Consider the following 27,838-nt stretch of genomic DNA (forward strand, 5'->3'; position numbering starts at 1 on the left):
GTGGCTCTGTGGGAGTGCCTAAGTGTTGTCCACTGGCCTGCTTCAAGTGGCTGCCAGCATGAGCATGTTTCCCTGTGCAGCTATTTAGAAGTTTCCAATAAATCTGTCCAATGAAATATCTAGCTTCAGGTGCTTTATGTTTGCAGTGCTGCTTCTATTATGCTTTGTGTCTCTGCTTTGCAGGCCTGACTGACTGTGATGACCCTGAGGGGGTTACCCTGAAGCCAGTAGTTTCCGGATCACCTTCCCCGAAGCTCCTGGAAACCTCCAAGACTATGTCTCCCAACCAGAACAGACCTATTTCCTCAGAGACCTGCATGTTAAGCGATGGAGAGCAGGAGCATGAGGAAAATGACACAGACTATGATGCCAGTGATGAGGATAACACGGAGCTGATGTCAGAGAGTGAAGGATGTAAAGTAAGGAAACCAAGCCAAATCATGTGTAGTGGGTCTTCAGTTTATTTCCAGTAGGCAGAGCTCTGAGATCTTCTTTTTCTGCAGTGTGAGCCCAGGGAAACAGCTGAGCCAAGAAAGTGCTCAGCTGGACATTGTGCTTCAGGCTGTTTCTGCAACATGCATGCTGCAGACTTGATGTCCTCAGTCTGTATCAATAGGAGAATAGTTTCTGTGCTCTCTAGTGGCTCCTGCTGTGTTTTCTGACTGAGAACACACCAGCAATGAATCAGAGCAACTAAATGTGTCTCACGTGGTCAAGCATGTTCTTCTACAGTTAGTAAAATCCACGTTTCTGTATACATGGTATACTCTTAAACAACACTGAATATCAATGTCCCCGAGACCACGTTTTTCCAAGCCTTATATACTCTATACCAAAAGGCCATGCGGCAAGTGCAGGCTACAATTGGTTACACTCACAGTCACTCATCCCCCCCCACTATGGTGATTGGCTGCAGGGCACTGTTCACAGACTGTTCATGCGCAGCGGCAACGCCCCTCCTGCAGCCTGGGTCGAGGGCAGAGCAGCTTCTATTTACTTTCCTTTTGTCTCTGGTGTCTCAGGGAAATCCTTCCGTGTAGCACAGCCGCATCAAGCCCTGGCTTGTTCACAGCACACAGCCAGTAACTCTCCACATTCAGTGGCTTCCGTGCAGCTTCATTATCTCCCATGGTTCTGCCCAGGGATAGGTGAAGGGAACTGCCAACTCTGGCCATGGGTAATGGAGTCCAGACTCCATCCACTTTTTCAGGATGGATAGAAGCTGCAGTTGTTTTGGGTTTGCTGTGGTGGTAAGGAGAAGGCAGATGAAAAACAATTTTTGTAAACTGGATAACCAATAAAAGGCTAATGTATTTGATTTCAGCCTTGCAGATACAGGGCCGACTGTATCCCTGACATTCGCTCTGTTGGTTTCACTGGAATTTGAACAGGTCTTGATTTGGCTCTTTATCTGTGACAAGAATGATGGGATACTAAGGAAGGGTGCATGTCTGCCTCCACTCCCTCCATCCCCTTCCTAGCCATGGCAGGGAGAGCCTGAAGTAATTTCAGCAGGCAGAGACACAGAGCTGCAGGGTGGGAGCTCTGCTGAACTTCAGAAAATGATGGTGAGCCTGAAATTAACTGTGTGGGAGCTGGAGAGCACCAAGTATCCAGAGAGCACAGTAGAATCTGGGCCAAAGGGCTAGTAGGGGAAAGGCAGAAAGCAGAAAAAAAAAGATGGGCTTGAGCAAAGCAGGTTTTGTCAGCCTGCAGAATGACTACGTGGGGACTTGGCTGGAGTTCAACAATGCCTGGTAGGTGCTTTAGGGACGAGAGGCTAGTGATCTAAGCCCATTCCCTTACCATCAGAAAGGCTTATAGAAGCAATGGCATGCAGAACATCCTTACGTCGAGCAGATGGATACCAGGTGGGAAAGCAGCCACTGCTAGAGAGGTGAGTGAGAGGAGAGAGCTGGCAACAGCATGGGGACATTGTCTCTCCCTCATCACTTCCCTTTACATCGCCCATCCTAGGTCAAGTTGCTCCACCAGTTTGACTTTTTTTTTCCTGGTATGTCCTAGCTAAGAGCATGGCTAAACTACTTCTGGCATCAATGGGGAACGCTGGATGCTCCAGCTGAGCACTGTTCTACTATTTCCAGGCTTCCCTGCTGCATTCGTATTGCAGTGGTGACAATGGGAACAAGCCACGGGGAATGGCTTTGCTTTCCCCGATCCCCGAGTCAGCAACATCTTCTGATGGGACTCCTGACAGTGCTGCAGGCTCTCAGAATGCGGATTTCGAAGAGGCCCCAGAGATGAGGTAAGCCAAAGTGTGCGCTTCTCCAATATGTTTTTCATCTCACACTTCTCATCTTGTGAGATTGTTTTCCACGGTCAGTTCTTCAATATATTTATGCAAACTTCTGTACTTTCACCACTTTCTGTATCTCTGGTGACCAGCACTGTGTCAAAGCCAACATCTAAGATTGGCTCTAAGCAACTCAACCAACTCTCACCAACTCTAAGATCAACTCAAAGCCACCTCTAAGATCTTGGGTAGTGGGGCACAGGAGGAGGCAGGACTTAAGAGGAACTTAAAAGCAAGTCCTCTGCTGAACTCTGATACTGATTCACTCTGTAATCTTTGTGGCACCCTTTGGGAACTGTATTGCATGGATCTGAATACAGCATCTGGTTTTGTGTGTGATCTTTGCCAATACCTGTACCTGCAAAGTTATGTTAGGGCAAATATTGACTATTGTAGAGCTGTCTGTAAATTCAGATGCTGCTTCTGTAAACATCAGTTATAACTTCTCTGTGTCTGGGCCTTCACTGTAAAATGGAAGCCCAGATAAATCTCTGTTTATAGATGTCTAATTCTATAGATGCCTAATATTTGCATATGGTTTTAAGATCAAAGGGTGGAAAGTACTAGAGAACAGTTATGGGGCTGTAACTGATGGAAAGATGTTTGCTTCGATATGCGTGAGGAAATCTAGCTGTCAGCTTTATCCTAGTTATAACAATAAATAAGGAGTCATAGAAATATAGTTCCAATTCAAAAGCTTCAGCATAGCTTTTACAGTGCAATCTGAGTATACTTACCTACCAGCTGAGTTGGAAAAACCCTTCTTCTAAAAAGAACAGGGAGGTGTAAGATTATTCTCAGGAGACAGCAGTGGTATTTCCACGTGTAACAAGATACTGCCATCAGTTTAAGGCATGGCCAAGCAATGTTAGGCTTCTACAGCACTATAAAGGTAGCTGCACTCAATACAGACTTATGGCTGGCTTAACATCTCTTGCTGATTCAGAAAGGATGCATGAACAGTGAGAGCCACTCAACTCCGAAAGCAGAGACAGCAGAATTGGATAGTTAAGGCCCAAATTGAAATCCTGTGTTTCAGCTGGAGCTTGACCAGTTCTGTGTGACTCCAGCAGCTGAAAATTTAGTGACAATTAATCACCTTTGTGTATTGTTGGTTTTATGGGTTGCATTTTCTCCTTCATCAGATGGATCTTGCTAAGGAAGTTTGCCTCTCCTTCTGTATCCTCATATATTATTTTGTCCTCAATTTTCTTAAGGTCAAGATCAGGCAGCAGAAGTGAAGAGAAGACATTTAAATCTCAAGGTGGGTACAGGGCATGGTTGCCCTAAAAAGAACATAGGTGACTCATGGATGGCAATGTGAAAATTCAGCTGAAAACTGTCCTGTAACTTTTTTCATTCTTTGATGCACTCAGATGGCTCCTCAGAGACCAGCCACTGGGAAATGTGCTCTGTTGATCCAGTGAAAATGACTCCAGCATGGAGTTATGAATGGCAGGAGCTAGAAGAGTACCTTGGGGCCCTGCAAATGCACAGGAGGAAAAGAAAATGTTCCCCTAACTCATGCTTATACCTTTTAACCCCCAGCATGCTCTCTAATGTCACAAAGATTAGAGAAAAATGAGGCATTTTGCATGAAATGAGAAATGTGCCCACTCATTCCTCCAACACTTGAAGGAGAAAACCTTATCTTGAGCAGCTTCTGAACTGAACCCTTTCAGATCTGAAGTAGATTAATCAGCAGAGCCTATTTTTGCATTGGAAGAAATAGTGAAACCTTGTATGATAGCAAGTCCTTGTGAATTTTCCTTTTACAAAGAGACTTAAGGATCCAGCCTACGCAGGACCTGAGCTCTCTGTCCTTTTAAGTACAAGCCTAAATTCAATGCTGAGTAATGAGGTTTCCTTGTTGCAACTCATTTACCCCAAGTCACATATCCTGGGTTTACGATTACAAATCTCTTCCCCCACTCTATGTGCATATGTCAGTATTGCACACTGAGGCTGGGTAGGAGATGCTTACTGACTTTCCTCTGCTCCCTGCCTTGCGTTGTCACTAGCAATTAGAGTTCTGCAAGACAAAATCTGGTGTCTGGTGCATCTGTGTCAGCCAGTACTTCTAACCTGAAAACCTCAATGACACCGTTGCTGCCCCTTTGCCGTCTGTGGGTTTGTAGCAATAGGAGAGATGGGAATTTGAGAAACAATTGTGCTGATGCAGAAGAAGCAATAAGATCCACTGGTCCCTCAGCTCAGTATTAGTCCTGACAAATAATGGGCATTCCCAATAGGAATGATTCCTTTATTGCTGATATGCAGCTAGGATGCTGGGTGCAACTAGGGAGAACTATTGCTGAGCAAGTAATGTGACATTTTTGATGGATACATTATAGACTAGAAATGAGATATATCATTAAACCATCTTTCTCTCTCTTTTGTTATTGACCTGACCATTCTGCAGGGAAAAAATTCCTGATTTAAGAAAGTTATTCCTTTTTTACTGCTTGGCTATCACATGATTTTATCATCTGTGAAGCCATGTAAGGAATGATTAGTTCTCCGAGTTTTAATAGCTCTTTTTGGAGAGTATTTCAGAATGAGCTGTACTGTGCTATTCCCATTAAGAAAATCAGCCTTTGGTGAGTCTGCCCAGAAAGTGGGCTGACCTACTGCAATTTAGAATGAAACCCCTTGGGGAAAATGAATTCTGGCTTCAAGAGCACAATTCTGCTTTTGGTAACACTCTAGCAATCCTAAGCTTTTCTTTTAATGCCCTCTAAAATATTCCAGCAAAGAGGAGGAAATGTTAATTCTTACCTCTACAAAGACTATTAAATATAGCTATTAAAACCCAGTAGTTCTTTAGTAACTGGGGAAAAGAGGATGTTTACTAAAATCAAAATGGATAGGAACAGAGACAAACCCTTTTGGCAAGAGCAATCTCCATCTCTCTGTTCTTCTCTATCAAACACAGCTGCTCACCAGAATCCAAGGGCTGAGGCCTTTATCGCACAGTAGGTTTGAGTCTGGTGGCCAACAAAGCAATGTCATTTCTGCTGCCAGTGCAATATGGTAGTACGCCATCTGTTTGGAAAGGTGCTATCTTCCTTACTGTTATCATACACGATCTATATCCTTGTCTTATCAGAGGTCCAGACTTTGGAACCCATTTTGCCTCCTATCAAGCATCGCGTTGCTCGTGATGTGAAGTCTGCCAGACGTTTGCGTGAACCTGTGGTCCCATTGCCAAGCCTTCCACTCAGACAGGCCAAGGAGACAAACCATCGTGAGAGGCCTCGCCTTCTGAGTGTCGATGACTTCAAGATCAGCAATGAAAAGGTAATGGCTAAGGACAGGGGTGAGCAGGCTTCCTTTTCAATGACTGTTCAGTGCTTAGCACAAAATGTCACTGAAAATCATAATCTTCCCCTCTTGCGGAGCAGATTCTATTTGGAATACATTTGACAACTACAGAGCAATTACTTGAGTATTTTCCCTGGTGCAGAAGTCACTGGTTGAGAGGTGGTGCTAAGGTTAGGCAAAAAGCATTCTTTATGTGCGGAGGCCGATTTAGAGCAGATCTGAATGGCAGGGCAAGTTACACATCAGTGAACATGTGCACAGTGCATGCTTGGAAGCACAGAAGCAAAGATTATAATGTTGAATGCAAGGAAGGCTGCAGAATAAAATAGAAGACCTTGCTTTTCCTTAGTTACCTTTCTTGCTGTATCTCACAGCCATCTCATTCACAGTTTTTCTATTCAATAAGACCAATGTTCCTCCAACTTGTTTTCACATGACTCCTTTTTTGGACTCTGGGTTCTCAGAGAGCAGCTGAGTCATTCAGAAGCAAGGAAGTGAGAAGCAACTGCAATTACTGGCCATGACTGTTAAGAAACAGCAAATTACCTCTCATTGCTGGTTATTGCAGATGGGTTTTGTTCCCCTGCCATAGCCTGTAGGAACTGAACCACCTGCTCACAGTAAGGTGAGCTCTTAATCTGTCTTGGAGCGCTGCTATGACTCTCTTGGTTCAAGCAGGTCTTCTTGACATAGATTGAGAAACAGCATCTTGGGCCAGTAGAAGGTTATGGCAATGGAGTGTTACATATCACTAGCTGTAATTGTCTGCCAAGGTGAGGGAAGGAGGAATTCTTCTGAAACTATTGAGATGTATATGGAGCTGCAGTAAAGAAGATGACACGCTACCACTGTGTTCCTGATGAGGTGTTGTGTGTGGTTTGTGCATCTTTTTTCATGTGCTATGATTTATTTCCATTGCAACTAGATCCGCGTTGTCTTGTGCAAGTCAGCTTACAATAAAATGAGAGAGAGGAAGATTGTGCTTAGGGAGAGGGAGGAAGAGACAGAAAAGCCCTTGCAGCTCCCTGCACTGAACACTGACCCCAGGGATGCAGCCAACAAAAGTAAGTGGTTGCAATAGTTGTGAGCCTTTTTGTTTGCTTGCTTGCTACTTACTACATAGTGTTGCAAATGTCTATGAAATTGGACTGGAAGGCTGTTAAACTTGCATCTGAGTGGAAGCTTACACAGGACTTATTTCCACTTTTCAAAGAAAAATACAGAGGCATGATGTGTCTTGCTCCCGGCCCATACTGAGTCAGTCACAGTAAATCACTTTCCCCACTTCTCCTATGAAGTCTTTCAGACTGGATAATTCTGTCTTGCAAACTACACTGGGGATTCAGACTCTCTAATTGAGAGTAGCCTCCAGGAAAGGTGAATGGGTGAGTCCAAAAGAAGGCTTTTCAACCAAGGTGCCCCTGGAAGAAACAAAATCAAACTGTATCTAATTAAAACACAAAATATCTTGCTCACATGATAGGACAGATTATCCTGCTCACCCCACTCCTTGCTGAGGAGCTCACACTATAGAGCTGTGCTGGAGCCCTTAGCCAGAGCTTGCGTTTCACCCACATGAGCAAGCAGCATTGCTGACTTAATTGCAGCTGACAGACACTGATTGTACAGCTGCATGCACTACCTTGAGCACAGCAGCAGCAAACTTAAGTGTCAGCACTCAGCCCAAGGGCATCAGACAAGGTTCTCTGCTCTTTTTCTTGCTATTATTTTGTGAAGTACTAGTGAGGAGTGCTGAGGTGGGAACCTCTAGAATGTAACTTCCCTATCCAGCCTCTGAAACAAGAAAGCAAAAGAAAAGCAGCACTGAGTTTTCCTCATTTCTTACGGAAAGCATCACCACATTGTGTGATCATTGTCTGGGATAACAAAGAGATGTTACCCAGCTCCAGCAAGACTTCTAGCCCTTTCCAAGCCCCCTGTTGAGGGATAGTCCACCCTGTTCAGATGTTTCCTCTTAACAAGATCCTTTTTGGTCTCTGCAGGCTTTGGCCCACCACCTGTCAATGGGACAGCTCCCAGCATGCGCAATACAGGCAAAGAGAGCACTGGTACTGCTTTGAGGAAGCGGTTCAACAGGCCCGCACTGCCCAGCATGCCTGTCATCAACAAGAACAGCAGCGTCCCACGCAACTCCTCAGGTGAGCCTGCTCCCCTGCAGCCCCCACACCAGTACGTAGCACAAGGAGCACAAACTGCCTCACTCCTCAACCACAGGTAAGATCTCAGGTCCAAAGCCTGTTCAGAGGACTGAGAGCAAACCTCCTTTGGATCCATTCCAGCTCAGTGATACTGGAGCAGTTGGTGCTTACAGATCCACTGGGAAGTTGAGCTGCATGAAGTAGGGGTAAAGCCTTAAGCTATAGCTTTTGCCAGTACTGATAGTCCAAAACATAACACTGGTGCTGGGAAGCAGCTGTAACTGCAGGACTGAGCTCCAGTACTGTCTGGCAGGGTGTGCTCACCATGCACATATGTGTACCACCATGGTCAGTTAGCCTGTGCTGCTGTCTGGCTCTGCAGCCAGTTTTTCTACTATCGCAGCAAGGGCTGCCTCTTCATGGAAATTAGAGAAGTGATACATTCATTCTATTGCATCTAGAAGTGCTTAACGACTTGTAGCATCTCTCATCCCACTGCCTGCAATGCAAACTGGGAACAAGCAGTGCCTGTATTTCCGAATGTATTTTGGTCAGCCCACCCAAATACAGTGGCTCTCTGTAGCAGAAGACGTACATGAGAGGTTACTGGTGCTCCCAGGCTGCTCACTCCCTGCAGCAAATATGCAGCAGATAGTGAGCATACTGATTCTCAGCTCTCCTTTGTGGGTGGCCTACCTTGTGTTATGATCCTGAGCACCAAGAGTTAGGAAAAAGGGAACTAAGAATGATATTTTGAATGCTCCTTCCTAGTGATGCTACTCCAGTTTTCAAAACTGATCAGAACTAGCCTGACATGGCTCTCCGTTCACCTCGAATATAGTTGTGTATATGCACATACTTGTGCATATGTACATATGTCACTGATGTCAGTGATAGTAGTATTGGTAACATCCAAATTAGTACCCATCTGAATATTTTTGATTTTACAGTTCCTCCATACTTCATAGAACACGTAAGGTAGCATAAAAACACTACAGAGTCCATAGTAGTGCCTAGATTCTATGTAATATTTATACTCAGTACTTTTAGACAGCTCAGATGTTTACATCTACACTTTAGGAAATGAGCTTTTGCAGGCAATGCATGAAGTTTTTGACCTACAATGCTTTTGATGATAAATAGGTTTCATAACAAATGCATTTGTCATCTGAATGTTCTTATACCTGGTATATTTATCATCAAGAAACTGTATTTGCCAACAATTTGCATCTATATTTACATATTTTTATTCTCAGTTCACATTTGGAAGGCTTTTTTTTTGTCACAACTATCAAGACTAGGAATTGCCTTTTTCCACAAGAGAAAGCTTAGGCATTGCATAGTTTGCAAACAAATACATTTGATGACAAATAAATTTCACCTCAGCATCTTCAAAATACAGCCAATGGGTACCTCTGAAATAGTAAATATTCCTCATGCTCGGAAAATAGTGAAATCCATAAACTACTACTTTCCCAATGGTATGCTAAAATGTATGTGCACTTAGCTGCCTGCTGTCCAGAATAGTTGAGATAAATGGGAACAGAGGTGCTGTCAGGCTCAGCAGGTCAGGTATCACTATTCCCTGGCACTTGCTCCTTGTGGATTTGACCAAGCCCAGCAGGACTTGGTTGTTCAGGCTTGGTGCTCGCTGGGGACAGCTGGAGATGTTTCCTCAGAAAGTTACAGGGTCCCTCTGTCCTCACTGCCTCAGGTCACAGCAGGTGATACAGGGAGGTATGTGCACATCTCAGGAGCTTACTCCTGGGGTAGCAAGTCCTGCTGAGCAGCACTGGCTCCTGGTGAGTGTAAGCCCTGCAGCACTATCAATCTGCAAGCTGGCTGTGGTACCCATCCAGATGTGGGAGCTGGCTCAGTGTGTGCAATTTTCAGGTTCACACAAGGAGCTGATGCCCAACTGGGGATGAATGTGAGATGGTTGGGTGCTGGAAAAATGAACCAGACAGCAGGGAAGCCACTGAATCAATGCCAGTTTGCGCGCATATGTAATCTTGGCTGGGGACTGGGTTGCCATCTGCTCGGTGGCAGGGTGCCTCACCCTGGGGTACGCAATGCTGATGTCTGACACTCTCCTTACAGTGAACTCACTGTCGCCCATTGCTCTGGACTCCTCCAAGGGGAGAGATGAGCCAGAGTGCGGGGACGCCCGGGAAGCCAAACCCTACCCTAATGCACAGCAGGTGCTGCTCAATGCTCTCACATGGCTCAGCAGCGATGACTGGTAAGAAAGCCCCCTGTTCAGTTTTCTCCCTCTCAGTGTAAAGGTAAGTTAGAACCTTTTTTCTAGTGCCTCTGAGCCCAGACATCCCAGATGTCCCAAGGGAACTACTGAAACCACTCCAAAGTAATCACAATATAAAGATGTGAGAGCAGCCTTTTATTTGCCTTGGTCCATAGCAGTCTTAGAGCCACAGCAGGTCCCTGCTGTTTCCTAGGTTGGTTTTTTGCTCCACGTAGCTGCAAATGAAACCTTCAGGGAAGAGAGAAAGTTGACAACAAGATGATTTGCTGGCTGAAGCCAGAAGCAGGATGGAAGTGGTCTTGAGTTTACAGATTTGGGTGCCTCAGGTCACTGGCCCGGGTGGGACTGAGTAAGGATTTATCTCTGGTCCTCCCGCAGCTAAGTTCCAGAAGCACCTATGGGGAGTTCCTATTTCTGAGAAATGGACTGAGATGTGGTACGGAGTTTCTCAGCCTGTCATTTCCCCTGAAAGCCTTGTGGCAGAAGACAAGTAAAAAGAAAAAAAAAATCCTTCAGGAATCTTGCACTTTTAGAATGAAACTTTTTCTTCTTCACTGCTTAATATGGGCCAAAGATGTTTTTGTTGATAATCACAGTGTGTCCTGAAATTGAACACAGACAGGAGGAGACTCAGCAAATTTCAGGTGATATTGGTTTTCCCTTTGATTTCTGAGTCAGCATATGTGCACTAAGGCTCCATTCACACTGGGATAACCATGAAAAGTCTTCCATGATGCACCTCCTTGTGCAATATCACTTTGTTTTGCCCCTCTCTCCTTTCTCTTTCCCACTCCTGTTTGATGCCCTGTGAGGTGCAGGGAGCTGCTGCAGGGTCTGGGTTACACTCAGGGACCCCAGTGGGGGTGGATGCCCAGCCCTGCCCTGCCGCCCTGGTGAACCAGTGACTGTAACATGTCTTCATGTAGCTCAGGTCCTTCACTAAGAAAATGCTGAAAGAGGTGGGTTTTTACTACTTTTAAATAACATGTTGCTGTTGTAGGTGTTATTTTAAGTAGGGATTTTCTGGAAAATCCAGCTTTTTGTCTATTCTTGCCCAGGTATGGAGTATTTTATGACATGCTGTCTTTTTTGGGGGAGGGGAGGGCGAGGCTGTGGGGAACAAGACTAAATTGTAGAGTGCAAACTCAAGCTATGGAGTGGCAGTGAAGGCTCTCCCTCCTGCATTGCCCTATGGGGATGGCGAAGAGGGAAAACGCCCCAGTAACAGCCAGACGGGACTGTTTCTCAGACACAGGGTACAGGGAGGATGCAAGAAACAGAAACATGGCACAGTCTTCCAGCTTCTAGGAAGCAGTGACATAGAGACTTTGTGTGCCAGTGATTTCAGGAAGGGTGTCTTGTTTAACAGCTGCAAATTAACCCAGCCATTCTGAAACCATCTATTTGCCTTTTGCATTTATGTGTGCTTTTGAACACGACCGCATCCTGTAGCAACGAGTCCACAATTTAATTAAGTGCTGTATAAGAAGCACCTCCCTGTGCTTGTTTGAGCTGACACCCTGCTAATTTTAGAGGGTGCTGCCAAGTTCTTGGGTGGTGAGAAAAGTCGATCTTTTTGGTAATTGCCTTTCAGGGAGGAGAAAGTGAAGGGACTCACCAGCATCAGACGCCTGGCTGTCTCCCACTCAGAAGTCCTTCTTTCTAAACTTCATGATGTTTCCTTGGTAGTTATCAAAGAGGTAAGAATGTTATGTTCGATTGTGTCCTATGCACCTCGTACATGAGAGCATAGAGTTGATACATGCTTCTTCATTTACGTGGGTGTCTGCCTTCATCACTATTTTATTCACTGTTTTTCTAAGGGCTATGTCACCTATCTATATGATCTGTCTGCACAATATAGCTGTATTTACAGGCATGCAGGGCTTCTGTGTCTCTTCTCTTTGAGGTAGGTGTCATTCTCATGCAATATACAAATACAGAAACTGCAGGTGATTTGCCACAGCCCAAGTCTCTGCCAAGCTGTAATTAAACACTGCAGCTTTTGCCTCCCAGCTTCCTCCCACTTCTTCCTCCTCCTCAGCAACCTGGGTGAGTGACTGCAGGTATTTATTTTCCTGTGTTTCCTGATGATGTTTTTTCCTCCTTCCTTTCTGCTTGCTTTTTGGCAATTTGCCCTTTCCACTAAACTGCTGACTCTGTGTGCCTGTGGAATTTTGCACAGCAGCAACTGGGTGCTTAGACCAGCCTGGCTGTGGGGTGAGCAAGGCAGTCACACACAGCTTCACTGTCTCATCTCTCAGTGAACACAGAGGTCTCACCCTAAGCTAATTAATAACATCTGTGGCTGTATTTCCAACTTGGCACTTAGCAGCCAGTTCAGGCCACAGACTTGTACTCTTACTGCATGATTGCCAAATATATTAAATTTTCCTTTGCTTGCAGAAGACAGTAGGACAGCTTATTTCCATGAAAGCAACTCCTCCTCTCCAATATTTAATGACATTGGAAGCTTGAATGTTCCTTGTGTTGTTGGACTCTTTAAACCCTTCTGTTTAGATATGCAGGACTCAGATTCTACCCCTGTGAGATCTGGCTTAGGGCAAGAAGCCCTTTCAGCTTAGCTCATCTGATTTTTATATCACTTTTATATTTCTGAGGAAATTTCCTCCTCTCTCTTCTACGATCATGCACAGAGACATCTTTCAGCTTTTGTTTCACTCCAGTCCCAGATTTTGCTTTCACAAGCACTTCTAGCACTTATATGGTTTTCTTTTATTAAGAGGCACAACTAATTCTGGCAGAAAGAAATACTGGTCTGTCCTTCAAAGTATTTTTCAAATGAAGCACGTGACTCTCAGTTATTTCTTCCTTACCCTTATGGGAGAGACTTTTGGAAGCAAGGGTCACCCAAGAACAGCCCTGAATGCTGCAAAACCCCATGGGTTGCAGCTGTAATTATATGTGACCTCCAAAATGCTTGAGTACCTTGAGTTCAACAGCTGGGGTTCTCCTGACCAGGCAGAGCAGTAGATGGACTTCAAGTCCATGCTGCATATTAGCCTGATTGTACACTTGAGCCTGCATTTTCAGTTTCCTCGTTGAGTGCTCAAACTGCCAGTGCTGCGATTTTGGACAGGAAGAAAGTACTACTTTTCCTCTGTCTTGTCTTTATGAATTGTACCTTTATAGTTTAAAAACAGCCATTGCCTTTATTTTTTTTTAAGGTCTAAAATCAAAGCAGTGCACATTATGGGTTGAGTAGCACACTTAGTTCTAGATTAAACAATATTTTTAGGCCTTCAGTCTCATTAAAATTGTATAAGTGGGCCTGAGAGAGAAGAAGTTGGCGTCAGAGTAAGTGTGTTCCTGTACTTGTGGTCCTCTGCTCTTACTGTGCTCTTATATTCCATCTGGACACAGTGAGAAGTCATGTTGTTTCATGGGACTTTCACCTGGAGAATTGATTTTCTCTACAGGGTGGTTCTTACATTTCCCCTCATGACTTCCCCAGGTGAACAATCTCCGCTCAAAGGTGTGTTGCTGTGCAATCAACACTCTTGGAGATCTCTTCAGGACCATGAAGAAGGACATGGACCACAAGGTGGATGAGATTGCTCGGGTCTTGCTGCAGAAGATGGGGGACTCCAACGACTTCATTCAGACAGCAGCCAATGAAGCCCTGGGGCTCATGGCGGGGAGTGTGACTCCTGCACGAGCAATGACTGCTCTCATGGCCAGTGGAGTCCAGTACGTCATTCTTTTCTTAGTGCTATCCTTCACCTTGAATTGTGTCGGTAGAGGGAAGGGATGGGAGGCAGAAGGGAATTGATGGGAGGGAAGGGTCCTGTCTCCTGCATCTTCTGTGAACTCGGTGATTAGATTCTCTGATCATAAACCTCTCTCCCTTCCTCTTGCATCTACTTCTGCCCTCCTGCAGCCTATTTGTTCCCACAATATGTCAATGCTGGTGAGATGTGGTGAATGATGGGGAAGCAAAAGTTCCTGCAATGCGTGGTGGTATAGTCTTGTGGCTTTGCAGGAAGAGGGACAATAGCTATTCTAGCAGTGAGTGCCTTTTGATATTTCACAACGCTAACCACAGAGGCACTGAGAAAAGCCATGCATCATCATTATGCCATTAACTTGAGAAATAAGGAGGCTAATTGCTAACACATGGAGCACACTGGGGAGAACGTGCTGGGTGCGGCTCAGCAGGCACAGCTCCTACTAAGTGGGCTCTGTCTGACCGTCATGTCCTTAGATCTCTACTTTCTATTCAAATTGATGTTGCAAGTCAGCCTTGAGATAGTGAGCAGCTTTATAGGTGCCTTCACAGGCTGACTCCCATAGGATAACTGAAGCAAATGCTGCCTTAAATCATAGAATCACAGAGTACCAGATTGGAAGGGACCACCTGGACCATCTGGTCCAACCTTACTTGGCAGAAGTGCAGTCTAGACAATGTGGCTCAGCACCCTGTCCAGCTGAAACTCACTTCCCTGGGGAGATTATTCCAATGACTGATTGTTCTCATTGTGAAAAATTTCCCTCTGCAGATTTGGAGATAAACAGGTGGAATAAGCCCCAGGACTGCTACAGTTCTGTTTGTGTAGTGGAGCCCTCTGATGAGTCAGTAAAAATTGTCTTTCATTTCCCTCTTTCCTAGACTAAATTTCAGGAAAGAAATTAAGTATCAAATAGTCCAGGGAGGTAGAATTCCTTCCTCTTACTTGCAGGTAGCCTCTCTGTACAATGCCAATTTTGTGTTTATCTGAGGACAAATCACCTACAGGTGGCTAAAATGGCAGTGAGAACTTGTGTGTCCTTTCCCTAGCAATGACAGGGACCATGCTGTGACCGAGGCCTGTGCTTCTGGCCCTCTTTTTCCCCCTACCCCAGTCTTTGTTGCCTTGTTTGCAGACACCGCAATGTCCTGGTGCGCAAGACTGCAGCCGAACACCTACTGACTGCGATGGAGCGAACTGGAGCCAATAAACTCCTCTCGGGCATAGTTACCAGTACTGAGGTGCTGGTGCACACGCTGGTGAATCTTGCTCTGGACTGTCATCAGGACACAAGGTGATGATCTTCATTTCACCTCCTAAAATTTGAAAACTGTTTGATGCCTGGCTATAAATTATAAAACCACAAAAGAGTGGAAGGTAAAATTTAAAAAGTTACTTCACAGTGTGGATAACGTCTGGGGAGATGACTGTACTGAGTAAGATGAGGTTGTCCAGCAAGAGAGGCCATTGACAAATTCCTGTGACTTGAATGATTCTTTATTCAGATCAGCTGAGCTCAGATTAGGCAGTCAAATAATTCTGTTTCACCTTACGTGTGCAATGTAAAGCTGAAGCATTGGCCACTGTTCGTCACTGAATGGTCCCAAACATCTATTTCTGGGAAGGTTAAGACTGTCCTAGAAAAAATCCAGCTGTTTTCAAGTGATATATTCAATCATTCTAAATCCCTTCTGCAGATTTAATTGCCTATTGTAGTCACAAATTTTTCTTCCCAATCATTGTATAATGTTGTTGGCTGTGGCTGAATGACGTCCAAATTTCCTCTTCACAGTAGCTGAAGTTTCATAGTAGCAAAACCAAAACAACTAACCAAAAACCAAACCAAACCATTAGTCTGATTATTAATTATATTCCCATTAATAGATGTGAAGAACACATGATCAATTAGCTGCCCATGTGCATACATGTCGTATAGAATAATAAATAGTAAGCATGAGGTCATCTGTCCTAGATTCTCTGTCAGTTAAGGGGAAGTAAATTATTGTGCAATGGCAGCAAGACACTGCAAATAAGCCATGACATCCAAGCAGGAGGTGGTCTTCACTTGTCCCATGGGATCTTCCACTTCCACAGAAGCATACCCTCAGTTTCAGAGTGAAATTGTATTTTCCTGTTACCCTATGTTCTCCTCTTGTGTTCAGCTGGTAGCATTGTGCAGTTGCAGTAAGAGGAGGTAAATCTCTTTGCTGAAGAGGTAATACCTCCTCATGCAGGTATTACACATGATGAGTTTAAAATATCAGTTTATTAACGCTTTTCCTTCCTTTATTCACAAGGCCAGGGAGAAAAGACAGTAGTAGTCTGTATTAATTTCTCTTTTTCCTATGTTAGATATTATGGACGGAAGATGCTGAATTTATTGATGAGTCATCCAAAATTTGATAGTTATTTGAAAAAGTCTGCCCCCTCACGGGACTTGGAAGCTGTTATGGCAATGATTAAGCGGAAGGTAAGTGCTTGGCAGGAGAAATGTCTTCTTTATGCTAGTACTGAGATTGCTAATATGAGATTAAACATATATAATCTTTCTTTACCTCACTCTTCTTCTGCTGAATCATTTTGCTCCTGGGAATGAGCTGTTGATCCTTAGCCTGTTTATCTTCAGACAGTGAATGAACTAGTATAGTTAGAAAGAAAGTGGGTGTATTTTGAATATCAGCCACAAACAGGAAAGGAAAGTAGGAGAAAATGGTTCTACCATCAAGCATTAAAAAAACCCAATGCTACTCCCCACACCCCCCAATAAAGCAAGGAAGGGAGAATAGTGCTTCTGAAGGTAATAGAGTCTTTGCAACAGATGAAGTATTAGTGCCAAAAAAATTTCCAAATATACAAAAGATGCACAAGGCAATCATAATTAGTACGCATATTGTGTGTATTCTGGGAACACTGCCCTGCTGTTATGCTCTCTGAAGCCGGAGGAAGCTTCATGAATTCAGCATCCCATGGAAAATCATCCCTATTTTTTTTCATTCCTTTTCATTTACATTCTAGACAGGCATGTGCCTTTGTCGGGGATAGGGAGAATGAGCGTAAACCAAATTAACTCCCAACACAATGGGCCACCCTCCAGAAAGTCCAAATGTTTCCCACCAGTTTGTTTCCTTAACAGTTTGCATTATTCTTGTGCACAAGACTAATGAATTCTGGATTTTGTATTGCTGCCCATTATGGTAGCACCTATAACCTACCTTATGTTATTGAAAACAAATAGTAGACATCACTGGATCTCTGGCCCATCTCCCTCTCTAAGTTAGGAAATGTTTTCCTAAGCCTTTCTTGGTAGCAGTGATCCTTCCTGGTTATAATTTGTGTTTTAAACAAATAATTTCCTCTTTTATCTTCTATAGATTCATGTTTTTTTATATATTTGTGTAGGGGACAGAAGACCATGAATGTGAACCTCCTTCTGCCAAGGAGTCTGAGGAATCTCCTTCTGACAAGGAGTCTAAGGAACCTCCTTCTGCCAAGGAGTCTAAGGAACCTCCTTCTGCCAAGGAATCTAAGGAATCTCCTTCTGCCAAGGAGTCTAAGGAACCTCCTTCTGCCAAGGAGTCTAAGGAACCTCCTTCTGCCAAGGAGTCTAAGGAACCTCCTTCTGCCAAGGAGTCTAAGAAACCTCCTTCTGCCAAGGAGTCTAAGAAAAATGGCTTGATGATGCCCCAGGACAACTTGCCTTCTAATGAAGGGTACTGAGCACTTCTGTTATATCTGACAAAGCACATGACAAGCTTTGCATGTCTCTTCCTCAAAAAAATCTTTCTGGTGGAGACAAGGGGTACCAGAGATTGTTTCCTTGCCCCACAAATATTTCGTGATCAAAAATGTCTACTTCTACATTAGGCTGAACACAAGTTCTCTGGAGGGTTTTCCACAAAAATTGAGAGAGAGGAAGAGACACCCACCAGTTTTAGTTCAGAAAATCCAGTGCGGTGGCGAGGACAGTGTTGTGGAGGCTGCGAGAGGGCCATTTCTCTGCTGTTTGGTTTGGGACAAGTAATTTCAATCAGGGTATTATTATCTCAGTGGAGTCTTTTTGAGATGGGTGATTTGATGAGAAGTCCCATTCTAGAACCAAGATGCCATTCCCAAAAATAGCACTTCCTATGCATTTTGTTTGGCCTGTCTGAGTCATTGCTTTCTGACTCAAAAACAGTACTGGTAGTTCTGGTCAAGAGACATATCAATGTGGACTCTGTAGCTATTCATGTCATTGAGACCCATTATTGGTTGGTTGATGGACAGCATATTTTTTTCCCTTGTGCCTCAGTCAGCATTCAAGATAGGAGTTTGGTCCTTGCTGTCTCCCCATGCTGGTGAGAGAGCTACCTGTACCTGCCCTTCTCTGATAACAGAGTGGATTTATTTAGCTCTGTTGTGCTCAGCAGTGGCAGGAAGATCACCGCACACCTCAGTAGTGGGGTTAGGAGCTTCTCGTGCTCATGGCAGAGAGAGGCTGATCCAAGAGAATTGTTCCCATTGGGTTTGTCAAGCTGTGGATCCAGCTGCTAAGGAAGCAATAATGTGAGCGCAGTAGCGGGATGGCTGGCTTCAGTTTTTGCCTCTGTTACTGATCCTCTGGATCCCTTCAGTTATGCCCCTTGATCTGTCTGGGTAGGATTCATCTGCTCAGATGCATCTGAGCTATTTATCCAGATTCCCATACCTGTTGTAGAGGCACTTCTCCAGGACAATTAATTTCCTTATAATACAGACACCTGCCATAAGATGAGGCATTTAGACTTTGTAGTGCCTACTTTTCCACACATAGGGAAGCTGGATGAGTACCTGGGAAGACACCTGAAGATAAATGAGATGCATCCCATCCTTGGTGCCTTGGTTTTCCTCAGTAAGCACTAGTGATAATGTTAAGTCCAGATTGTCTCCTGTAATGATTGTCATGAGATCAAAGCTGCTTTTCAGATAAAGATCTAGCTGAAATCACATCATTAGGAAGTCTTCTCAAGTTGCATTCCTCACAATTAACCAAAGGGAGATATTATCACCAAAAGGTCTAACTTTGTTTTTATTTTCCATTTTAAGGTCTGTCTCTTATGTACCCATGCCACCCTCTCAGACAGCCCGTCAGACAGTCCGTCAGACAGTCCGCCAGACAGTCCGCCAGACAGCCTGCCAGACAGCCTGCCAGACAGCCCGCCAGACAGTCCGTCAGACAGTCCGTCAGACAGTCCGTCAGACAGCCCGTCAGACAGCCCGTCGCCCATCACAGGAAGAGACTGAACAGCGCCAGGAGCTTTGCAAGCTCCTGACAGCTAAGGACTTTCAGACAAGAATGGAGGGAGTGCTGCTCCTCCTTGACCACTGCAAAAACAACCCCCAGCTCATCTCCACTAACATTTCCCAGGTAGGTAGGGCATCTCCATCGCTCCTTTCCTGTTAGGTCCCTTCCCAAGCCTGTACCAGTAAAGTTAAAACAGTGCGTCTTATGTTACCTACTAGCTGTCTGGGACAGGCTGGTCTCTTCTCACCCCAAATAATTTCATTCAACTCCAGGCATCAGGGCAAGCAATTTCAGTCCAACTGTATTTCTCTGGTAGGTGTCTCTTGGTGCTGTTCATGAGACAGAATTTCCTGTTGCTGTAGCTTTTGCTGTATCTTACTACCAGTTAGGTTAAAACAAAGGAAATACAGCCACTGAAAGGCTGGAAATTATTCCCTAGAAGAGAAATCAGTTGGGGTGGAGGAGAAGTATCAGGATGCATTGATTAAAAAAACCAAAAATTAAAGGATACTCCTGTAAACTTTCTCTTCTATTGCAGACACAACTCTGCCTATTTACTTCTATCCTCATCCCTTTCCTGATTGGGACCATTCTCACCCTTCCTGTGGGCCCTTTTTTCCCTTTGGAAAGAGGAAGACAATGGCTAGAGACAGATCTCTTCCTTTTCCTCCCAGCAGCTGTTTTTTTTCCCCTTTTCCAGCAAATGGTGCCTGATAATGTGGCTGTCAAGGGACTGAACCTGCTCTAATGAGAACTACACAACACATTAAACTTCAGAAGTCTACCTGTTAGCTAGACAAATGGTCTGGGTACTGAAGAGTTCATCAGAGCCCTGCACTCCTCCAGATGCAGGTTCTGAGACAGATAAAAACAAAACTTGGATCACATCCAGCCACAGTTTTGGCAAAATCAATACTGCCCTCAGTACTTGAGGCAACTTTATGGAAAAATGGGTATCATAAATACCTGTTTTCATACCTCTGCACCAAAGATATTGCATTATTAAAATGGGATTAATTTAATGATTTGTAGCGATGATTTATGTAAATAATAATGTAAATAATATAGAGAGAAACACCATATGAACTATCCTGTCTGCACTCAAACCTCTTAATAAAATATGAAGATCTTTCCAACCACCATTAGGTGCAACCACTACAGTGAGTAGCCCATAAGAAAACAGTGAAATTGTGCTAGTAAGTGCTGACCTAACAGAAAACATTATATTTTACATTTCTGGGTGCTTGTTTCTACATCTCTCCTTGAAACAAGAACATTTTAATCCAGATTTCCTGTCCTTTGTTTTCTTAACAGATTTTTGACTCTTTTGTCCTGAGACTTCAGGATTGCAACAAGAAAGTGAACCAGCAGGCGCTGGAGGCACTGGCTTTGATGACACCCATACTTGGAGATGCCTTATACCCAGTCCTGACCTCTCTGATAGCAGCAGTCACTGCGAACCTGAACTCAAAGCACTTGGGGATTTATGCTGCAGCTGTGAAGGTGCTGGAAGCATGCATTGATCACCTAGGTAAGGCTGACCTCTGACACTGACTCTCCCCAGCTGCGGCTCCTCCATCTCAGAGCCAAGTGAGTGCTAAGTCTGTGGATGGCTGTTGTTGTCTGTGGGAACATCCAGCTGCTGCAAGATGTGTATGAAGTCCTGCCTGCATTCTTTTTATTCCAATCGGTTGTATCATGTTGGGATGTGTAGCTGAATGGACACTGCTTATCACCTGGGTCATAGATCTGATTATTACAGAGAGGACATTCTAGGGATTATTTTAAGTTTCCACTATAAGAGCATGAGGGAAGTGACTAGCATCTGTCATGACTGTTTTTCCTGGGAAACTGCATGCATTTTGTTTTTATTGAATTGGATTTCTAATATGTGCACTCTGTTAAGTTTACAACCACTAAAACAAGATGAAAGGAATGTGCTTTTTCCTTGAAACACATAGGGGGAAGTGTGGTGGAGGCTCTTTGCTCTTGCTGGGCTTCTTTCCCACTTCTTTAGAATAAACAAGTATAAATCAAGATAAATCAAGCTGTAAATGATGGCTTATTCCAAACGTTGTTCTGCATGGGGCAAGATTGCTATAGCCAAGGTCTGCTGTAAATTCTCTTGCCACACAGACTTATGTCAGCTGTGAAAATGCAGCACTGGGTGAATATGCCTGAAAAATTCAGTGTTGAAGAGGCAGGTGTTAAAGTGAAATTAACAAGTTCTCCACATCAGCTGCTTTGCAAACTCAGTGAATCTGCTGACCTGCTGCCTTTCTGTATTCCAAGTATTGGGTTGTTCCTAATCATGAAGCAGGAGAGGAGGGTGAGACCTTTACTGCTCTTGGCCCTTACTGATTTTTTTGTGGTGCGTGGGAGAAGGTGTGGGAAAAGTTGCAGAATCCTGCTAAGAGAGGATGTGGCAAATAGATCCCTTCAGGGTTTTGTATGAAGCTTTCCGTCATTCCCCTCTCACCAATTCTAAGAGGTCACTGTAAATTTTCCATGCTGGCAGATGCTAGAACAGGAGCAAGGTGCATCTGTCTCTTATCACAGTGGCTTTACTCAGAGACAGGTTCTCAAGCAAACAAGGTGGGATATATATTTTTTGTTCTGCTCATTTTTGTGGACATTTGTAAAAGTTCAAACAGGTAACTGAATCACAGATATTTCAAAATTCAAGACCCTAGGGCTTTACTGGGGGAAGGAAGGCTCTACTGGAAAAATGCATGAGCAAAACCATACCATATGCTATAAAGTGACAAAACCACCCCAGAACGCTAAAGGATTGTTCAATGCTCCTAGCAAAGAGTAAGAGAGCACAACCTCTTGCCCCATTGCTCCTATGAGTTTAATAGCTAAGAGCCCAGCTATTGCACCGAGGCTCTGTGTTGACATGCCTCATATTCTGAGCTTTAGGTGAGACTTCCTCATCTGCCACCTTTAATGATCCATGCAAAAATGCAAGCTGGTTAGAAAATTGTTTGATCACTTGATGTGAAACAAAAAAACCCCAAATGACATACAAACAAATAAAGAACATAAAACACCCCCCCCCATCTGTTAGACCAAAATTCTACCTAAAACCAAACTAATTTGCTTCCCAATAGTGCCTGAATAGTTTGTTTACCTTAACCCTGGCATTGGTTTGGATGTCCCCAGCTGAAGACCACACACATTCATTAGCTGTGACCTGGGACCATAATCCCACTCAAGGGAGCCACCTTGTAGGTGGAGGTGAATCAGCAAATCAAGCTCAACTGCAATGGGACCAAGACATCTTGCTGTCTCCTCTGACATCTGTCCTGCCCTGTTCTCTGTCATGAAAGAAATGCCCTTCAGATGGCCACTGCCTGACACCAGGGCATGGAGTCAGACCAGCAGCCCCAGATGGTTCCCAGAGGAACCATCACTCTGAGAGAGGGGAGGGGGAATTTCCCTGTAGTTGTCAACATAGCAAAGAGGGGAACGCAGTGAAAATGAGAGTGCGGAGAAGCAGATTCCTCTGCTCAATACAGCAACTGCGGGGCTGCCTGTCCTGTGGCCAGCAGGTTTAGCTGATACGTAGTACAGGGAATTAAAGCTGGGTTAGTAAGAACCAGACTGCCTGTTGCCTTGTTTTCTCTAGTAGCTATTAAAAGCTCCTCTGTCTTTAGGTCTCTCAAGGCAGCAAAAGTAACTGCTGGGTGAATTTGTTATTTACTTGAGCTTTAATGTTTCAAAATGTACCGAGCATTTGAAACTCTCAAAGTGAAAGTTGAATACTGCTAACATACTTATCTTCCTACAAAAACAAGAAAACAAGCAGCTCCCCCTCACCCATCCCAAACCCAAGTGTTCCCCTGAAAATCTATGTAGATACCAATATTAATGACAAATTAACATTTTGTGCTTCCACAAGACCTCCAGATCTTTTTTCAAAGCAGCAGCTGTAAGGTAACTCCCTGGGGAGGAAGAGCAAATGTGAAACAGCATCTGACAATACTGCAAGAGGGTGGGACAAAAAGTGAAGTGTCTGTTTGAAAAGATGAATGAGAAGAGTGTAATTACCAAAGCAGAAGCTTAATTAGCGTAGCAGAACGGATTCATTACTGCACACTCACAAGGAGATTGTTAGGGACTACCTTTTTTATATCTCAGGCAAAACGGAGCACTTAATAGCACAGTACTACTTAAAACCCCTTTGGGATTTGACTCTGTAGTGGTTCACAAAGAAGCAGGTTGCTTACTCTACCTATTGGTGCCACTCCCGGTGACACTGCGAGGTATCGTAGTGCATCCCACAAACATTCTACCTCCAAGAAAAGCTTTGCTTGGCTTATCAAAGCAGTGAGACTGGAGGCTTGCAGACCAATTCAGGCAGCAGTTTATTAATTAAAACAAGACCTCAAATCCAAAACAGGCAGCACAGGAGACGTTAAAATATATATGGCAGTCAAGTATTGGGAAATCAGGTTGTTTTTCAGTCTCTCTACCGAGATCTGATTTCAGAGATAGTATAAGAGCACCTGAGAGTGGATGGTGTTGGCAATGAGCAGCAATTATCTCTTGTAAGAGTAACTTGGAGTGTTGTCCATAGATCCCAACAGGTAGTTTAAAGATTTAACACCAGCTTATCCTTAAAGTGTGAATGGATGCGTGGACTCTTGAGCCTTCTCATCCTTTTCCTTAGACAAGGGAGGAGGTCACTTCTGCAAAGCTCCAGGATGCAAAACATTTTCATTGCTTACAGGTGATTTAAATTTTGAGGGCCCTGATGTGGAAGCTTTAACACAGCTCATTGTACAGCAGTTAACTCTGGATTTACAAATGTGAAATGAGAACTTTTCTTTTTGAATTTAAAATCCTCCCAAGTAAGCTGAAGGAAAGAAGTAAAGGACTCAGAAACTGGCATAAATTTCCTTCATTTTACAAAATGCAGTTACCTCTGCCTTTTCCCCTCCTTCCCTTTTTAACTATTTTTTTTTTCTTATAACCTCGGAAGAGTGAGCAGAAATACATGTTTCTCTTTCAGATAACACATTGCTGCTGCAAATCTTTGCCCACCGAGCGCGTTACCTCAGCGGCAAAGCTCTGCTGGATGTCATTGAACGTCTCACAGGTATTGCCTTCTTCAACTAATCTCCACTTCTTGAAGTCTTCAGAGGGAATATTTAGAGGGAATACCTCAGAATAGACAGTGCAGTCGCTTATCAAACACCAGAAGGTCCTGAGCTTGTTCCTCCTGCAAAATACTTGTACTTGGTGTATTTGGCAGGGGTTTGCCTGGCCTCTGCAGAGGCTTGCAGTGTGTGAGAGAAGAACAGCGCTTGGGCTCCAGCGCTGAGCTCTCACTGAGGCATCTCAGGACCCGCCTCCAGGAAAGAGAAGGCCTAAAAATACCCTGGCTGACTTCTCTCTTTGAAGTACAGTACAGTAAAGGTCATGGAGGTCTCTAAGAGGTCCCTGTTCTACAGCGAACCAACATCCTTTAGAAAAAAAATTGTGGCAACTGGTATTTCTGAGGATCGGTTTGTTTTGTCATCATAGGATTCTTGTTGTCCTGTTGGAAACTTTTGAGGCGGAGTCCTGCAGAGCCTGGGGGGTCACAGTGTAGGTGAAAACTCAACACACATATTACAGGCAAGGACTTTGTGCAAGGCAGGATTTAGGGGCAGAAGGAGGCAGTTCAGCCCAACCCACTGAGGCTCCCTGCCTGTATTGCAGATATCATATGGACTCATTTCAGGATGTACAAACAGTCTACTGTATCAGCAGTGTGCAACACACTGGAAGTACAGCTGATAATTGATTTATAATAGTAGCTTGCTCTGTCCAGCAATAGCCAATGAATGGAAAAAATTATAATCTCAATATATACTAGAGAAGAGTATTTATAGCCTTGCTTTAATTAGGACTAAATCCACTTCTAGTTATGCCAGCATCTTTTAATCCAAGGTTTAATACACTTTGCTTCTTCATTATGAATCTCAAAAGGGCATGTTTAGCCATAACAAATATAAAAGGGCCTTTAAAGATAATTTGGATAAAGTAAATCTCTGTAAACATAAAATTTACTTTTACAGTTATTTTAATCTCTTTTTCAAATACAGCATTTGAACATAAATTGGAACTACTTTAGAAAGCGCAGATGTTCTCTCTGGGATTCAGTGGGAACAGACAGCTCTTTTTGTTCTGAAGCTCCATAGTGACCACTGTGTTTAATAGCATTTAAACATAAATTAACTCCTATTTTAAAATAGGTACCCTTTTCCTGCTTACTAGAGTTGGTTTTAGGTACTGTCAGGAGCCGTTTAAATGTTGATGACTGATGCTAGATTAACAGCATAGAGGAAATGAAGGTCCTTCCACTACAAAATAATAAATAGTTACTGCATAACGTTTCTACTGAACAGAAGATAACAAAGCTCTCTTCAGACCATTTCAGATTTTGATCTCTCAGCAAAATCTGCCATGCAAGGAGCTTATTGATAGTAAATTTTTGTTTGTATTTAATAGAGCTCAGTTCAGAAAATGAGCTGAGAACAGACGTCAGAGAGAATGTGCAGAATGCGTTAAATATCAGGCGCCTGTGTAAGATTTTTCTCTGTTCCCCTATTTTAGGGAATGTTGTGAGGGCAATTGCCATTAAACTCGTGAGATGCTCAAATGCCATGGCAATGGGGTTTGGGTAATTATCTAAGACATTCTGAAGTTTGAAACAGCTGTTCATTAGAAGCCACTAAGTATGAGGGGAAAAAACCTCAGTTTGGACCCTTCTGTCACAGACCTCAGTTAGTCACTGATGTTTGTAAGAAAACTGTCAAGCAACACACATCTTTTCTGGGCTGAAGTTTTGAAGTGTGGTGTCATACTGCTGTTTGCTGTGTGCCACTAAGCAAAAGGAACAGCCACACGGGACTTCTGTCATTCTTTGTCAAAAGTCACAAAAAAAGTAATCATCCTTTTGTTAGAAATCTTTCAATTACCTCTCTGAGCTGCATTTCAAAATCTTCAGCAGCTGGTTTAGACAACTTCTTAACGGAAATAAACAGCGATTTGCCATTTTTGGCATTTGTAATGCAGAAGCAGATAGTGAAATTATTTACAAAATGTGTATTATTCACTTTGATAAGTCTATCATGGATACAAAGCCTCTGATTTGGAGAAATTAAGGTCCTCAGAGGTTGGTTATGCTGTTCAGTGGATGATCAGCCACTGTTGCCTGTTTCTGGACCATTGGGCCCTTTGTGCTTGTTGATATTAGCCAGAAAAGCCTTCCAAGAACCAAAACTTGTAGGTACTTGTAGGTACAAGGAACGTACTTGTTTACATTACGGCTGTTAATCTGTTTGTCTCTCTCACCTGGCAGTGCTTGTGGCCACTGTTTATCCCCGGAAACCTCAATTCGTCCACCGCTATGTCCTGCCTGCGCTCTGGTTCCTTTTGGGAAACAAGGCCCTGCCTGTCCGAAGCGGCAGTGTCAGGGCTGTGCTCACCAAGCTTGCAAAGAGCCTTGACGAAGTGATGGGCCCCAGCCTGAAGAAGTATGCCACCAACCAGCCTCAGTATGTGACAAGAAACCTCTGGGATCTTTTGAACCTGAATGTGAAGGCTTGATGTGCTCCAGGAAACAGAAGGAGGGGTGTGGAGTGGGACAGCTGGAGGCAAAGGTGGATGTGGTGGTGGCATTCGTTTTATTCCGTGTGTTTGAAGAAGAGGATTTACCTGATAGAGTTTATAGTTACACATTTACTTAATATATTTTGATGTTGGTTTAAAAAAAAAAAAAAAAAAAAAAAAAAAAAAAAAAAAAAAACCTTAAAAAAACTTTAAAAAAAACTTAAAAATCTTAAAAAACTTAATAAAAAAAATTTAAGAATTCTTTAAAAATAAAAAATATTTTAAAAAAGAATTTTTCTAAAGTTTTATGTCTTGACCTCATGTTCCCTAAGAAGTTTGCACAGATACCAAAAAAATAAAACCTGTGTGTAAATGCAATTTGTAACTGTAAAAAGGAAAATACTATATTTATATACATAGAAATTAAGAGATGTGCACATACATATATTTTTACTTACAAAGTAAGAGATGGGCTTTGGAAGCATTAGAACTGTAGGAAGAGATGGTTTGATTTCAGAAGCATAGAATGAGAAGCCAGGACCTGCTTGCCCAGAAGGTACGCAGTGGGGTTATGGGAGGATGTGCAGCTCACTGTATATGCCAGTGTATGCAGCGGATGCCGAACTGCCGGGCAGCCCCTTTACAAGTCTCTGGTAGCTGCTGGTGCAATGGCCTGAGATGTCTAGGTCAGGCTCACAGCCCCAGTCCAATGACAGCAGAAACCTCACCAGATGCACTGAAATTTTCTTCCCGTTTCAGGGGATGCGTCCTGTCTGTGGTCCCCTGTGCACCACATGCAATGGACTGATGTGGTGAGGTGACGGGTGCCATCTGACTGCCACCCAGCACCCTGAGGTACCCCTGGGGAGGGGCAGGAGAGCGGTTTGTGGCAGGGGGCTGTGACACCTTGCACATGGGGTGCTGGCTGGGCAGTGAGTGGGCTGAGGGTGTCCTGGGCAAAGGTAAGCTGTGTGCAGGCATTGTGGGACAAGGTATATTTTTTTAAAACTATATAGATTTTCTAAATGTCTTTCCGTCTTTTGAGATGTGAAGAATTTGCCTTCTATGCAGACCAGTAAAGCACTTCTGAACCTGAGATTCAGGAAACAGTGAGGAGGAGATGTGCCAGTCCTTCACCATACACAGATTTGGAAGCACAAG

At 43.7% G+C, this 27,838-nt stretch overlaps 1 protein-coding gene across 1 annotated transcript in view; it reads left to right on the forward strand.

The window, feature by feature from the left end:
* Positions 1 to 26,839, forward strand: part of LOC136100191 (TOG array regulator of axonemal microtubules protein 2-like) — a 30,068-nt gene extending 3,229 nt beyond the window's left edge. The window contains exons 3-18 of the mRNA XM_071805910.1: positions 184 to 419; positions 2,106 to 2,266; positions 3,532 to 3,578; positions 5,424 to 5,614; positions 6,564 to 6,702; positions 7,642 to 7,797; positions 9,898 to 10,039; positions 11,655 to 11,760; positions 13,536 to 13,771; positions 14,945 to 15,103; positions 16,162 to 16,279; positions 17,209 to 17,519; positions 18,874 to 19,195; positions 20,387 to 20,603; positions 24,090 to 24,176; positions 26,427 to 26,839. Of these exons, the coding sequence (XP_071662011.1) occupies positions 184 to 419; positions 2,106 to 2,266; positions 3,532 to 3,578; positions 5,424 to 5,614; positions 6,564 to 6,702; positions 7,642 to 7,797; positions 9,898 to 10,039; positions 11,655 to 11,760; positions 13,536 to 13,771; positions 14,945 to 15,103; positions 16,162 to 16,279; positions 17,209 to 17,519; positions 18,874 to 19,195; positions 20,387 to 20,603; positions 24,090 to 24,176; positions 26,427 to 26,674 (2,876 nt within the window). The 3' untranslated portion in view covers positions 26,675 to 26,839. The remainder of the gene's footprint in view (positions 1 to 183; positions 420 to 2,105; positions 2,267 to 3,531; positions 3,579 to 5,423; positions 5,615 to 6,563; positions 6,703 to 7,641; positions 7,798 to 9,897; positions 10,040 to 11,654; positions 11,761 to 13,535; positions 13,772 to 14,944; positions 15,104 to 16,161; positions 16,280 to 17,208; positions 17,520 to 18,873; positions 19,196 to 20,386; positions 20,604 to 24,089; positions 24,177 to 26,426) is intronic.
* Positions 26,840 to 27,838: the final 999 nt, after the last annotated feature.

The sequence above is a fragment of the Patagioenas fasciata genome, chromosome 3 (assembly GCF_037038585.1).
Source record: "Patagioenas fasciata isolate bPatFas1 chromosome 3, bPatFas1.hap1, whole genome shotgun sequence".
Taxonomy (NCBI): Eukaryota; Metazoa; Chordata; class Aves; order Columbiformes; family Columbidae; genus Patagioenas; species Patagioenas fasciata.